The sequence below is a fragment of the Mastacembelus armatus genome, chromosome 6, assembly GCF_900324485.2.
Source record: "Mastacembelus armatus chromosome 6, fMasArm1.2, whole genome shotgun sequence".
In the NCBI taxonomy this organism is placed as follows: Eukaryota; Metazoa; Chordata; class Actinopteri; order Synbranchiformes; family Mastacembelidae; genus Mastacembelus; species Mastacembelus armatus.
Genome location: NC_046638.1, coordinates 10,784,973 through 10,801,627, shown reverse-complemented (window position 1 = coordinate 10,801,627; position 16,655 = coordinate 10,784,973). Strand labels below are relative to the sequence as shown.

The 16,655-nt window shown below is 40.3% G+C and overlaps 2 protein-coding genes across 2 annotated transcripts; both read right to left on the bottom strand.

Annotated features, from left to right (window-relative positions):
* Window positions 1-31: 31 nt before the first annotated feature.
* Window positions 32-9,774, bottom strand: idh2 (isocitrate dehydrogenase (NADP(+)) 2). Its single transcript, XM_026310758.2, has 11 exons — window positions 9,539-9,774; window positions 5,987-6,078; window positions 5,375-5,540; window positions 4,684-4,844; window positions 4,397-4,540; window positions 2,885-3,021; window positions 2,522-2,673; window positions 2,263-2,375; window positions 1,869-1,966; window positions 1,693-1,785; window positions 32-445 (listed from the first exon to the last, which is right to left on the bottom strand). The coding sequence occupies exons 1-11, from the start codon at window positions 9,654-9,656 to the stop codon at window positions 361-363; spliced, it is 1,359 nt and encodes a 452-aa protein (XP_026166543.1). The 5' UTR covers window positions 9,657-9,774; the 3' UTR covers window positions 32-360.
* A 5,032-nt stretch (window positions 9,775-14,806) lies between these two features.
* Window positions 14,807-16,420, bottom strand: ankrd34c (ankyrin repeat domain 34C). Its single transcript, XM_026311954.1, has one exon. It carries the CDS (start codon window positions 16,418-16,420, stop codon window positions 14,807-14,809), a length of 1,614 nt encoding a protein of 537 aa, XP_026167739.1.
* Window positions 16,421-16,655: the final 235 nt, after the last annotated feature.

The window sequence follows — 16,655 nt, the reverse complement described above, 5'->3', positions numbered from 1 at the left end:
ACTGTTTGCTCAAAAATGACAAAATTATTAATAGTGGGTCAAACAGAGGATTTATTGTCAAATGCATTTGACTCATGCATCAGCCCTGCCCAAGGCATTACACAGTATTGAATACAGTACTTCACGTTACAAAAATAAAAACTTGCAAATCATGGGACAGATCGTCAGGGAGGTATCAGGTGAAAGGACAGTTCTCAACTGTGTAATAACCTAATAGAACACTACTTAATCCTATACAGAATACAATTTTTCCTTCAGACAAAATGCAAGTGAATGTATTGACCTTTAAGTTAAAAATGAGGTACAAAAACAGAAGACTGACATTGCCATCTTCAGGCTAACTATATTCTTTCAAGTCCTTCACTTGCCGAGGGCTTTATCCAGATTTGTCTTGATGGCGTCGAGGAAGTCTGTAGTATTGACGTAATGCTCGTTGAGCTTGACACTGAGAAGGTAAAACAAGACAGAGCAGATCAACAAAATTCAATACCGCACTTTAGGAAACAACAATGTAAAACAGGATTGTGCAATACAAGTAACATTTTTATTATCAATATTTACAATAATTGTGTTGGTTAATGAAACCACTGTATTTATTACTTAAACATTAGAAAGGAGAAGGTGCATGATATAAGCAACTAAAACACAGTGTGACTTGATACTACAAAAAAACAAATGTATTTTTAAAAAATAAAAATGGCTGCCCTGTATTTAAGCATTTCTTGTTTCCAGAGAGTACCGCCTTCAATGACAAAAATAACATCCAATCACTGGCAGATGTGTGCATTGCCTCATGGATAAAAACAAGACTGTAGCTTCATTAGAGCTACCTAACCCTTAAAAATTAATGTTAAAAAAAACTTGGGTCTATACCTGGATCTAAATAGACATGCAATATGTGTGTAGTTAATGTTTATTTGAAATCAGGAAAACTACATCACTACCTAATATTTTAGAAAGCCCTTAAAATCGCATGGCTCCTGTTTGATTTGCACATGACAGCCTTCTCTGTCAGATGGAAAAAAAGAAACCCCCTCCAATATGCCCAGAGACAAGGGCATGTAAGGGACAAAGTTTCAGGTTCCCAACCTGGATTACATGTTGGCAAGTCAGAATCAGGTTAAGTAACACCCTGACTTACGGCACTTTATTAAACTGGTACTTCAATCAAAGGAAATATTTTAAAATCAGGGTTAAAAGAAGGAACTCTCTCATTGAAAGCACCAAACATTATTCATTTTTTGGGGCCATTATAGGCTTAATGTCCCAAAACATAAAGATGCTCCATGGACTAAATGGATGCATACTTGAAATTAGGGCTGTGCCTAATGATTATTTTATTATTGATGAATCTGCAGATTATGTTCCTGAATTGTTTGATTAATAAAATGTCAGAGAAATTTGAAAAATAGGCATTAAAATTTCCTATTTACCATGCAGTATGCTCGAGAGACTGAAGACTGGTATTTTTTTTGCAATACTGACAACACTGAAAGAAGCGATGTTAAGGATGTGTTGTCATCTCTATTGAGATACTTCCAGGATGTTGGATGAATCAATGATGAACTCAGACAAATGTACTAGGGGCAGAAACTAGGTCTATTTAATGAAAGGGCTATTGAGTATATGTAAGTCAAACCTAAATCAACAACTACACCGTAAAACAAATATTAACAAAAAAAATAAACCTACTTGGACAGGCCATGGATGCAGCCCGCAAGGTCCTTTGTCATCGTACCACTCTCAACAGTTTCCACGCACACCCTCTCCAGTGTCTGCGAGAACCTGTATATGAACAAATACATTTAGAAAAGCTATTTTTCCATGCAAGGCAAAGTATGTTCACTACAATACTACGCATCTCTTACTTCATAAGATCAGGGTTGCCATCGAGTTTGCCACGATGCTCCAAGCCCCTGGTCCAGGCAAAGATGCTGGCAATGGGGTTGGTGCTGGTCGGCCTACCCTGAAAGCAGAGTTGAAAGTTAGCTTTTTTCTACTTTTAAATTACTACACACTATTACACTATTTTTATTTTTATTGTCAAATTATCATGAAAATAGAGCATCGCTTTTTTTTTTGCTGGAGTCAGATGCCTAAGCATACTTCTTATTCTCATTTTTCACCACATGGTGGCAGAATAACTCCACTGATTATACTGTCAAGCAGGGCAAGGCCATAAGCTTCACTCAGCTTCACTCATTTTCTGTTCCACTGCCTAATACAGAGCCATAGGACTTACAAAGATGGATGGTTACAAACCTTTTGATGTTCACGATAGTGCCTGGTTACTGTGCCGTGGGCAGCTTCAGCCTCAATAGTCTTGCCATCAGGGCATACAAGAACTGATGTCATCAATCCAAGAGAGCCAAAACCTAAAGGAGGAAACATGCAATCCTTTAGAGCAACCCACATCTGCTCAAAAATTGCCAATCATCTTAAATGCTTATAGATATCAGTATTTTCTAACAAACTCTTTTTTCAACGAAGAAGAGGCAGACATGTTTTCCAAATATCTCACCCTGTGCAAGGATATCAGACTGAACATCTCCATCATAGTTCTTGCAAGCCCACACAAAGGCCCCGGAAGACTTCAGCACTTGTGCGACCATATCGTCAATAAGTCTGTGCTCATACCAGATCTTCAGTTTGTCAAACTCAGGCTTGTAGTTTCTGTAGGAAACAAACACCACAATGAGCTAAAGCAACTTTATGCTTTTTTACCATGGTTATGACATTTAAGTGAAAAGGTAGCTTAATTTTCTATTCATCAATATAAATAAAGTTGAACATTATTACTGGTGTTTGTCACTAAGGTATGTTTTACAAGAAGTAATTAATTCTGCAGCTAAAAATGAACCAGTCAAAAACAAAGGACACTCACTTTTCAAAGATATCCTGGAAGATGTCTTTAAATCTGCCATCGTAGGCTTTAAGAATGGTGTTCTTTGTGCTCATGTACAGGGGCCATTTCTTGGCAATAGCATATTGGAAGCAGCTGTGTGCAAAGCCTGTGATTGACTGTGGGAAGAAAAATACAAACAGTTCATGACTGTTGGTTGGCTGTTGTAGGTTTTATCAGTAGTATAGAGGTTAACAACTTTTCCCTTGACACGTTGAAAGTCATCTACTGTGACCTCTGATGTTGTTAAATCAAACACACCCGTTCTGACGAAGACAAACAGAATGGTAGCAAAGCAGGTCAAAGGAGCTTAGTCCACTTCAGTGGCTGCTGTGTCAGTTTTACAAATCACCTAAGGCGGAATTTAAAGCATAACATGTATAGAATTTAAAGTTTAAGGACTAAAACCTCAGTACTATGATGGACAAATGTCCATAACTGTTAATGGCTTGAAAACAGAACTGGGAAGAATTAAACAAGCTATTATTATTTTGTGCTATATGACTATTCCTAAAGAAACAGATGACGTCTCACATTGAAGAATACACTGACAACTTTTCAGATAGACAAGGGTCTTGCTCAGATGTGGAGTGATTTTTCTTATCTTTTGTCCAGGACACAACAGTCCCTGGAGACTTTTAAAGGGCACATGTGGAAATCTGTGTAAAAGCCAAAGTATGATATAGATTATTTCAGTGTGTAGCCACACAGTTCCATCCATCCATCCATCCATTATCTATAGCCGCTTATTTCTAACCAGGGTCATGAAGATCTGCTGGAGCCTATCCCAGCTCTCGTTGGGTGAAAGGCAGGGGTACACCCTGGACAGGTCACCAGTCCATCACAGGGCCACAAAGAGACACATAAAGACAAACAACCACACACACTCACATTCTCTCCTATGGGCAATTTAGAGTCACCAGTCAAACTAACATGCATGTTTTTGGACTATGGGAGGAAACTGACCCACTCTGAAGTACCCAGAGTAAATCCATTCAAGCACAGGGAGAACATGCACTCCACAACTCCACCCAGAAAGGTCCCTGTTGGTTGTGAACCTGTGCCCTTCTTGCTGTGAGGCAACAGTGCTAACCACTCAGCCCACACAATTCAATTCCACTGGCTGACAAATTCCTTCAGTCTAATGGACATGGAACTGTAGTGTATTTTATTTTTTTTTTTTGTTAATATTTAAAATTAATGACAGAAAACAGTCCAACAAACACACAAGTTTCTCTTGTGTAACTATAAACTACACTGCTCAGGTATTCAGGTTAAAAAAACACGCTCCAGCAATATTTATTTCTGACCAAACGTTTAAGATATAGGCTTTCAGTAGGAACAGCTAGACTTTGGACTGAGTACTAAACACACTGGGGCAGTCAAAAAGTATTGAGAGACTAACAGCCACATTGAGGCTGGCCTTTTATGGTATTTGTTGACAGTAACAAAAATATTCAACCTTATTCTTTAAGTATAAGCACACACACACACCTCATCTGTGTTGTACATGCCCATTCCACAGCCGCCAGCAGGAAAGTCAAAGACCTCCCATTCCTTGTTTGCACTTCCATCAGCAGGTGAGAAGATAATCTTGAATTTGCCAGGCTGGTTCACAACAAAGTCTGTTGCTCTGTACTGTGGAACAAACACACAGTTTCATTACCTTTCATTTTATATCAATCTTCATGTTGCCTGTTTTACTCTGGATTCAAAAGGTGAAAGAAACATTACTGTAAACTGAACTACCACATTTTCTTCAGCATTTAAACAAAGCTAACCTGATCACCAAAGGCATGTCTGCCGATGGTGATGGGCTGTGTCCAGCCTGGAACAAGCCTGGGAATGTTCTTGCAGATGATTGGTTCACGGAAGACGGTGCCGCCCAGGATGTTCCTGATGGTTCCGTTAGGGCTCTTCCACATCTTCTTCAGGCTAAACTCTACACAACCAAGGAACACAAACGTGTATTTAGAAATCATGTTACAGAGCACCAAACAAAACATTTGCCAGTTACAGAGAACTATCCAATGCACAAACCATTTTAACTATACATGTACTTTACTAGTGTTTTCAATTAACTGTCTGCAAAGCCTTTTTGACAGCAATTTGAGTTCTTCCCACTTCCAAAAAACATGTTTGTGTATATTGGATTATAAATATCTTTCCGTTATCTTTGTTGTGAATATTATTTTCCATTTCCCCCAATTATTAAAACTATTCCACCTAAGTGCTTATATTTAAGGATTAAAAAAGATAAGTTCCCAATCAGACTCTTTTAGTTTTAGTGTAGTTTTACCTATAAACTTTCAGTCCGTGAACAATAAAAAGAGCATCTACTGCCAGACAAGAGCACTGAATCTAATTACTTAACTGCCTGGCAGTGAGTACAATAACTTGCAAGGCTGTGATTGCAAATCTAAACTAACCCGAAATCTGAAACGTATAATAGCTATCAACTTTATTACAGACCTTCCACTCTGGCTTCATCGGGTGTGATGGTGGCACATTTAACAGCCACATGGTACTTCTTTGTAGCCAGGGCAGAGTCGATGGTGACCTGGTCATTAGTCTGGTCACGATATGGCAGACCCAGGTCAAAATACTTCAGCTCAACATCAACATTGGACAGGATGAGCTAAAAGACCACAAACAAAAACCAGAATTAGCAGCTACAACCTAGTCTACTGCAGCATGTTTTGATGTCCAGACAACCATTTTGAGGCTTTTGGAGAATAATTTAAAATGAAAATAAAAAAAACTTTCATACAGTGCATTCTGGGATCAGTGGGACTGTAAACATGACAATGTAACTGGTCATCAGTATCAATCCCAAGCTTCTGCACGTGTTCTTCCTGAGCCAACAAACCATCTGTTCATTCTGAGGCAGCCAGCCAGTGACTGAATGAAACATCACAGAAGCCCTCCCCCCACATCCTACATAATCCTCCACGTAACCCTCCCCTACACACGTCAGTCTGTGTATAAAAATAGACGAGTCAGACAACACAGATTTGCGGTTCTCTGAGCCCCACACCAGTATCTGGGTGTTCACCAATCCACTTCAGAATGCCACTGTATTACCTTCTCTTTGATGAACTCCCAGATGATGCGGGTCATCTCATCTCCGTCCATCTCCACCACCGGCTGAGACACTTTAATGCGTTTGTCAGCATCTGTCAGTCACACATACAAAAGGGTTTAAGTATGACTATTTGGTTTATTTTCAGGTCAAAGACTTAAGTTAAGAAAACTACATTGATTGGAAATAAAGAATAGGTTAGCTTTGATTCTGTTTTAAGGCAATATTAATTCAATTAGTCTGTCAATCTATGAAATGACTTATACGATGAAGGAAAGCAACAAACCCTCAAAATTCACAAGCTTAAACCAGGGAAGTTTTCATATTTTTGCTAGAAGAAACCTGATCAATAAATAGTAGAATTACAACACACATTTGGCCCATCAGAAAACGCCAAGGTCTATGTTACATCTTTGCTGTTTGTTATTTATTTTACTCTCTATATGAGAGTATACTCATATATACTATACTCTCAAAATAATACTAATACTAAAACTAGTTATACTACTACTACTAATAATATATATATATATTATATATATATATATATATAATATATATATATTTATTTTCATGACTTTAAAGGGAGTGGTCTTCTGACTTTGTTGTTTTTCAGTTGCATCAATGCAGCTTAATATCTGCTCTCATTCTGCTCAGTGTGCTAAAGTCCTGCCAGTCAGACCATTTCAGTGAAAAGAAAAGAACATGGGGAGGTGCAGAGGATCAAGTGACTCTCAGACTTCCCAGCTAAGTTAATGCTCCACCACTGCTATTAAAGCCTTCCCAGAATAATGCAAGTGAGCCTAAGGTGTCTCGCAGGATTACAGAAATCAACTAAAGATCCATGTGTGTCTGTGAAGACATTTGACCTAGTTAGGATTTGTCATGGCAGCACCTGTCAAAACAACCTCTGCTCTCTTCCCATGCCCCAAACCCTACAGACAAGAGATTCTGTACATGTGACTAGAAAGAACTGAAAATAACCTCACAGCAAAGAGAGGTGAGACTTTTAAGTTATAACATGTCACAACAAATGCCAGCAGCAGAAATATTAATTGTCATATGTTAAACACTAAGGGCTATTAAGCACCTGATGAACAGAGAGATGAGAGATGAATTGGATTGTTTTAAATTCAATAAAACACTTTGTCCTCTATCTGCTACAGGAACCGTTATTTCTCTGCTGCAGTGCATCCTGGGTAGGTCAATAATATCTACAGTTTGGCATAATTTGAGTCATCTAACCTAAATCTGCTGAAACAGGACTCTACTATCACAGTGCAGGGGGAGGAGAGCTCAGGCAGGAGCTGATTACATAACATAAGCCAAATGATGAAGGACGAGCTAAGGCAAGATCCTGTCCCCCTGCCGGTCACTGCATTTGTATATGCATGAAGGATAAATATGTGAGATTTTTTTCTTCTAACGAATAATTTGAACCAAAACGAGACAGTAGCATAAACAACCAATGGAACGTGAAAGAACTGCACAGCAGCTCATACTATATTTCACAGCTTGCACTAATAAGATCAATCTTCATTTATACTTGCATGTTGTTTTTACTCAATAAGCTGTACAAGAATGCAGGATAAAATCATTAAATCGTGGTTTAAACCCAGATAAGGAATAGGTAAACACTACTAATAATCTGACCCAGTGGCCCATGCCAACCCTCAGTGTTCAGTGGTTTTAAATAGCCTGCCTGTAGCACAGGGTGTTTACAAATAATTTTAAAACTAAACTGTGGGGTTCATATACTATGTGCTCTATATTACTTGTGCACGTACATTATGACACACATATAAACAGGATGTTGCGCCAAGGTGACCGGAATAACCTTTAGCTGTGTGTCCTCTATAGTTAACTTTCAGCACAGACAAAGGAGCCTTAAACCGCTTCAGTTTAATCCTATAACAAATAAAGGCATTCACCAACTAAACAAAATGAATTAAAACCAGGCTGCAGGAGAGACCGCAGACATCTACAAGGGGATAACTGAAGTTTACAAACTAAAGCTGGGACAGTGACAGCACCTTCTCTATAAAATCCACAACCAATAAGAAACTGCATGTTGGCCAATTTTAGGACTACTGTGAAATTTAAAGGGCATGTAACCATGAAGCACGGTGCAACTTGTGACTGCAATAAAATACTACAATCACCACTGTCAATCTTCTACTATTGGTCTAAATGTCTTTTAGTCTCCAAAATTGGATCAGGTTTCACAAGCAGGATAATTCCGGATTAACCACTAAAAATACAGTGACAAAGCTGCTGCAGGTGGAAGTTTGAAACAAATCTCACATATGTATCAGATTTTTCCGGTTGCAACAGCATTTTATCCACCTGAAACGTCACTGACAGTGCAAACTGGGCTAGTATCATCCACCACTGACACCACAAAAGCTCCAATGACATGTTAACTGAGTCATCTCATTCAACCTCAGTGCCCTTCAGCAAACACACTGCTTTAACAGTGCTGGTCTGGTTAGCATGGAGACGTGTTTCTACAACTCCAGCGGGTATAGAGTTGCAAATCCCTGCTGTACTCGATGTCTGCAGAGCCCACGTGATAAATATGTACCCCCAGTAGAAAAAGAAAAAAAAAACTGCACTGATCTAAATACAGTCACATTTGCGTGCATTTAGTGGTAATATCGCTGTAATAATCCGCACAGCGGTTTCCAGCTGAAAGTTAGGGTCAGGAGTGGTAAAATGTTCAGCACCTTGCGGGATCGTGGATGAAAACGTTTATAGAGGACAGAGCGATCACTAGCGGCGGCCATTGCTCCCTATAGCGGAGTCTCGTATGAAGCGGCTGACCTTGGCAAAAGTTTTCCACGGCAATGCAAACACGATGACTGAAGACCCCCTCGTCTGTTTTTATCTCAACAGCTGATTTAATCAGACTTGGAGTGACAATACTTGCGTTTTCTAGCTTCATTTAAAAGCAGTGATATTTCCGCACAGACAGCTCAAAACGGAAGATTCAATATGATTCATCTGCTGCCACTGATTTTCTCCTTTATTTATCCCTCTCTTCTGGGATGTAAACACGCCTGCTCCCATTTGATTTGTTGCTGGACTTTAGACCTTAAACGTGTCATTGATTTCTGTGACCACATTATCTTCACGTTTCAATCAAACTTCGGATGGGGAAGACAAAGACCGCTCTCCCCGATCGGGGTCGGTTAGCTGTCTCGGCCCTTCTCTATCTCGACGTTTATGACTTTCTCAATACCTAAACGACCTGTCATATAACAGCTATTACTATTAAGACAAAGCGGAGGGTTTGGAGCATCATTGTCCCGAGGCTGAGCACATCATAAAAGCTGTTAACGGCATCCCGGCTGGCTAGCAGCTCACGTATTGCGGCTAGCTGCGTTAGCTCGGTGCCGCCGGTTAGTTGAACGTTAGAGGTTGGCTCATTTTGTCGCTCCGTCGCTACGCCGACATTACACTGTCTTGCTATATGTATTTTAATAAAGCACTATCTTATCACAAGGGTGACTGTCAGCATAGTGGTGCTGAGGACCAGTCCGTTCATCACTCACAGTGTCTTTGTTGCAAAGTCTGGCAGTTTGCAGCCGGCGCAAGCACCGCGGGGTTTCTGGAAAAAGCGGAACCGGCAGACCTCGACAGAGAGGTGAGGACTTTCAGATATCCAGCCATGTCTCCCCGGCCCGAATCAGACTGCGGTTAGCACTCGACGAAAGTCAGAGCAAAGAGGGGGCAACCCACTCCGAGGTCCCTTGCAATGTAGTCAGTAGCCGCAGCACCGCCCTTCTCTCCCTCCCCGGCGGGACACGCTGAGTACAACGTCAGAGCCACACAGTCACAGAGGAGGGACTGAAACAGGAGGTCCACACAGCCTCGTTCTGGACCTCAGAGCCGAGCCGGGACCTTCTTAATGCGTAAATGTTCCCAAATTATGATGGTCCATATAAGTGAGTGCCTGCGCTCACAAGTTAGCATTACATCCCAATGCTCGGGAGTAGTGCCTACTCCAAGGACACTCAAGATCAATGGAAGCTTTCTAATACAGACACATAATTTATTATGTGAGCTAAATGATAGCTGATGTTGAGTAAACCTAAAGATCTGATTTACAAGAATGTGGACAAAAATGCATATGTACATGTTACCAGCTGTGAGAAATAGAGGTGTCAGGAAACAAGTTAAAAAGCCATGTGGAGAAATCCGCACAAAGTCATATCCACCCATCCATCTACCATCCATCCATTATCCTGAAACATCCAGGGGGCAGGAGGCCTGAAACCAATCAAAATCAAATGAGATCTAAAAACTATGTGTAAAAAATTGTAATGGGAAGCAAAAACATTATTCACTTTTCAGCTGACCAAATAATTTGAACATGATGAGATACAAATGCACAGATCTTACAGATTTTGTTATGTGAAACATTTACTTTAGAAAAGTGCAGGCCAATTGAGAGATTTGCTCACAACAATATTAATACAACAAATTAACTCCACAGGAATTATGTAATAACTAATAGAGAAGAAGTTAGGTTAAGTACACATTACTAATTAGTAAAGTAAACAGAAAACCAAGGTGAAATTTACTGAGTTCCCAAGTCATCTGAGAGTACAGGATAGTCACATTCCAAAATGTCTCGACAGAGGGCCCTCTAATTTTAGAAGGGGACTGTTACCATACTGGGAGAAAGATGGGAAGTGTGCAGTGCAGTCACATGATGGGCTTGGTGGTGAGCCAATAAAAGAGACACCCAGGTCACCTCTGAAGTACTCTTTCACTGAAGAATATGGGGCCTGCATTGACAATGGTCACGTCTATAAAGATACAATGTGGTAAGCTATATGAAAAATAATATTCCTCAACTTGTGTTTATAGCATTATGTAAAAAAAAGCTTATTGAAGGTCAACAGTTTTGTCCCTGAAATGCACACTTCTGTCCTGCACTTGTAATGAGAGATTTTAATGCAGAATGTAGTTCAGCAAAATTACATTACAAAATTCTCTGACTTTATGGCAACCTTTGAACTCTTGGTATGTAAACAGTGTCTACATGCAGCCCACATTTACCACATTTGCAGCCAATTTCAGCTTGGGTTTTACAGGGTGATGCCCTATAAATCCCAAGGTTAAAGCTCTAGTTTCAGTTCTCATCCAGACTCTTAGGCTTCTCCACTGTGTGCGAAATATCAAATAAAGGGAATGGCTTATTGATTTGTCACATAACAGTCTCATCAATAAGCAACAAACTACATTTTTGTTTCAAGACAGTTGCTCAGTTGCAGGTCTGATCAGTCTTTAGTTTAGAGCTGAGGGTGTAATGCTATTTTTACTGTCATTGTAATACTGCGAATGGGTTTCTTCTTTTGTCTGCTCATGTAACAGCAGAGACACATCTTAATTTGCTCGTAGGAGTTCAGTATCTAATTGAATGCTATATAAAGTACTTTCCAACTGTTCTTAGATTTGATTGGTAACTGTGGATTTAAAAAAATAAAGTGTAGAGGGCCTAGGGCTTGACGTGATATATGTGCTCCATCTACTGGAGTCCTGTAAAAAGCATTGGGGATTTGTTGTGAACCTACAGCGACCTCTGCTGGACGAATCATAGATATTGCACCAAATAAAATATTGCACAGCAAAACATGAAATCTAGTCATCACTCATCATACCACCACCACTCTAATTATCAGTGGGTAAAACCAGTCACCACCACTTGCTTACAATATACTTCAGGATATATCTAAAAAGCCTGACTTGCTTTGATGTACTTTTCATTTCCTGCTTCACCTCCTGTATTGATTATGTTCACATCTCCTCAGTCTTAGAAAATTAAATGATATTAAGATAATATTGTGGAGTGTGGATTGTGGAGCGTGTTGTTACAGTTATACACTTATTTCATTTCCTTTATTTACTATTTTATTTTGTTATTGGTTATTGGTTTGTTTTAAGCACACCACATATTTACCTAATTTTCGGTATTATGAGTCATCTAACAAAACAGACTGAAAATGGTTTGAAATTTTCTGAGGTCACTTTCTGTTGAAAACCTCCTGGATCTCCTGAAGATGCCAGCTCTGAGTTGCATTATTAATAATTAGCTTATGAAAGAGATGCAGTTTTCCCCTTTTTTTATGCAGATGTTTTTCTACCAGGAGTGCCAAACATCAGGAGAAAGGGTACCACTGCTGGAAAAAACACTAAGTTAATTAGCTAATGGCCTCTTTTCTAGGAAGGTGTCCAACAGGTTACAAGGTAACTATAACATCTATCTTTGGGCACTTCGGACAGAGTTTTGTCCATAATTTCCCTTTGGGCTATGGGTTAGGGTTATGATAGATGTACATACACACCTCGTATTCCTCATCAAATCACCAGCTGAGGTTCAGACCACCATCTACTGCACAGTGAAGAAAATCCTGCAGATTAAAAGTGTACTGTACTACAGTCAGGTTAGACAATATCACCTGACTGCTTTAAGGCACAAGGCCAATTATAGCCCCAGGTATTACCCCAGCAGTGTAAAAGTTTAATTAAACACAAATAAACATACTACTCAGTGCTATAAATATACAGTATAATTTTAAAGTTCTATCAGTTGTTTTTAGGGCCACTTGGGGGCAGAAGAACTGAACACACAACATAATATTGATTGAGTATCACCTTATAAACTCAACATAAACCATATATTCAGCAGACAGAAAATACTAGCATCCATTCAATCATATTTCCACAGGACCACAGAGCATCTGATGGAAAGTGGAAAGTCTCTGATTTGTCGCTATGAGCAACCCCCTTTCATATTACACATCCAGCAGAGACGTGATTTGATGCGTTGTTATTGTGAACATACTGATTAATGCATTTCATTTTTAGCACTGGGTCATTTTCAAAACAGGGCCTCAAAATCAAGTAATAACCTGCTGCTGGAAAGTGAAATCAAATTACCACCAACCAGTTTTTACACAGTGAACCTCTGACATTTGAAGCCACTGGGAAACTGGGGCCCTTGGGCAGTTGTATACTTTTTTCTTAGTGGGTAACCTGGAGTTGGCAGAAGAGATTTTTCCTCTTACTGCAGATATTATCCAATCCCTAAACTGTTTTGCTTTTTGGCAGCTCAGCCGTTTTCCAGTGAATGACCGATGGACATTTAAGAATTGGTGCATATTCCTGTATTTGTGAAAACACTCGGACTCTGCACCTTTTAGACAGACTTTTCAAATATCTGCTGTTTATAAATCCAACAAACTGCAAGTGTTTCATGATGAAGTGAATAAATACAAAACACTGAATGAGTCCTTCTCTGTGGAACAATGTTTTTGCTGGCTGGTAGTATATATATATCTTTTTTTAGTAGAGTGGGATATATGCCGATACGTTGCCTATTTCAGCATCATTAAATTACCATCATCTTGGTCAAAATATTTCAGTGTAACTGTGTTGTAACATACCCTGTGATTTTCATCCTCATTAATCATTGTATCCTGGTGGATAAATTGTTCTTGTAGCTACACAGTAGGAACAGATCGAGTTGTGTGTTTAACAATAAATTCTGCACTGATTAGAGCAACTGTGCCTCGAAAACAGTGGCCCCTCAGGGTCTGGATGATGAAGCTGCCAAGAAGCTGTGGGATGTGAGTGCCTCTGTGGTTGGTCTGACATAATCACAGTGACATTGGTGATGAAGATCATCATCATCATCATCATCATCATCACCATCGTCACAGTACCAATGGACTGCCAAGTGGCCTGAAGAAGGACTGGTGCTCTTTCTAATGAGCATCTGTGTAGCTACTAGCAGCTGCGCTTCTGATAGAAAGATGAGTAAATAAACAACAGAACTTCACAAGTGATAGACATTTATTCAGAATATACAACAAACTACTTGCAAAAATACTATAGATTCATCTTTTCCTAAACAGAAGCAATTCTTCACAGGTAAGTTACATGGAAGCTGTATGATCTTTAGTTTTGATTGCCATTATAGCGAAATGACATTTTAATTGAAATCCAATGTCTCTATTGACTATGGGCTCAAATGTCATTCAGTCATATTTGAATTCATCATATAAGAATTACATGTGCTTTTGAATCTTTTGTAACACTGTTAATAGCAACATTGTCAGTTTTTTCCTCCTGGGCAATAAAGTGCTGTTATACATAGCCCATTGTTTTACCTGCTTTTTAAGGCATATTGTTCATTCTTTTTTTTTTTTCATGAGTCCAACAAAATTGAAATAAAAACAAATTTTGGTTACATCATCATGAATTAAAACAATTCTAATACATTAAATGTATCTGTCCACTGTTTTTTAAGGTATCTTTATCTTGAAGGCACTTTGTACAAATTTGCTACAAACAGTCACATTTCATCTTACTCAAAGCTACATCTCAGACAAGTGCATCACATTTTTCTTTTCCAAAGAAAGTTCATTAATGGTGCTAATTACATATGCACAAAGTGCACCCAAGTGGCCTGCTGGCTACAAATGGACCCTGTATCTTCCCTACATTTTACATTATTATGTAAGAGAGCTAGTTCAGAGGAAAAGTACCATGTCTTGGCATTTACATTCAAAAACTGTAATACATTTACAGCAGATGTTGTGAAGTCAAAAGATGATAATCCATAAGGTTGGGTGTAATACATGGAGGAAACCTATATTGCTCAGTTTGAATACATATTTTTTTTATAACTCATACATTATTCAACATCTAAATGATGGTGAGTCTACACAACTAAACTTATGGATGTACTTCCTGACAATTAATAATGTTAAGATTTTACACCCACAAAATGTGCTGCTAAAACACTACCACTAATGAGCCAGCTCTTCAAAATCAGAAAGCTGTTTCATCTGCTCCACTTGCATAGAGTGCCTTCTCACAAGTTTCTTCTTTGACTTGAGGCCACCTCTCTTTGGTGTGTTGGGTGCTACGGGGGCTATGGATCTAATACCTGCTGCCAAAGGTGAGGAGGGCTTGCTACTAGCGCCGATATCAGGAATGGGAGGGTTGGGGTTGACATTAAGAGGGGGCAGGTGGCCAGGCCTGGTATGGGAGATGTGGTCCAACAGCAGCGTGCCTGAGCCTCTCCTCTCCAGGAGGCCAGGTGCACGCCTACGTGCTGTGCTGGGAGAAGACATGCTGGCATTGCTGTCTAGAGATTCTCTGGAGCTGGTCAGCATTGCTAGAGGAGATGTGTTTAGTTTCCTCCGCTCCACCGGGACCTTAGGGGAGTCTACCATTGCAGAGTCTGAGTAGAGCTGTGAGTCTGAGTCATAGTGATCATTCCCCAGACGTCTCCTATGCACTGTGTCTCTCAGACTGGCTAGTCCACTGCTGCAGCTTTCTTGCTCTGTTGGCATAGTACTGCGTCGTGCCAACGGCTGGTGCTGGCCTAGAGATCTTTCATATGATGCTTTAGATGTCGGAGGAACCGATAGTGAGGTTGTCATTTTGCAAGGCTGTTCACCTACTAGTGGGAATAAGCTGTCCTTCCCATCCACGCTGTTCTGTCGAGATAAAGCTGACCTCTTACTCAGAGAGAGTCCGTTCACCCCTGCAACAACATCCTCATCAGAACTGGCTTTCTTATTCTCCTCATGGGCAGCGGCTGCAGCCAGAACAGAAGGAGCAATCAACCCCCAAGGCTCTGACTGCAATCTCTTCAGCTGGGGCAAACGGGCGCGTTTCGGGTTTGCAGGCCGACGTGTTGGAGATGTGGGTCCGTTGGCTAGTTTTGCAGCTGAACTAGAGGTTTTCAACTTCGTCTGAAAACTGAAGACTGTGTTTTGTTCTTCTTGCTCAGGTGTGGGAGATGCAGTAACGTTAATATCAGAGGGAGAGGTGCAGTATGCTGGGGAGGACCGCTCATCCAGCTGTGGTGATGGCGGGACGTTTAGGTACTGTTTGGTAGTTTTAGTACCAGACGGTGACTTGTCTGTGGTGATTATAATGACCTCCTTGCCTTTAGCTTTGCATGCATCCAGAAGCAGTTTAAGTGTCTCCTTATCATCTGCATTGATAGCGTAGACTAGGGCTGAGGCCCCGCTCCTGTCCTCCAGACTGGGATCAGCTCCATTACTCAGCAGGTGGTCTACCACCTCATGTCCAGCCTTGTGGATGCAGGCGTGCATTAGTGCTGTTCTACCTGCTTTGTCCTGTATGTTGGGGTCTGCCTGATTGTCCAGCAAATATTTCACCAGCTTTGACTTGCTTACACTCTGCTGATCAGTGTGTGTGGACATGCAGGCCACCATGAGTGGTGTCTCTCCACGCTCGTTGCTCTCGTTGATATATGCACCTCCTTCCAACAGAAGCCGCGTGAGTCTCAAGCGTCTGAGCCATACAGCCTTCAGGAGAGAGTTCCCATCTGTCCGCAGCTCCAGTATATCTGCCATCTCCCAGCCAGTCACAGGTCTTCTCAGCATTGAACTTACAGCTCGCAGCCCTTTGAGCAAACCATTGAAAACAGTTCAGTTTACAGGACAAAACATTCAGCCTGTGTTTGTTCTTCTAACGTTTTGCGAAATCATCATCACCAGCAGGTGGCCCATACACAACATGAAAAAATATAACTTACTATTACAGGTTTCTCACATACTCTTCATATGATAATTCAGACGGAGGCATGGTGTGTAAAATCTACTTTTCCAAAGCGAAACT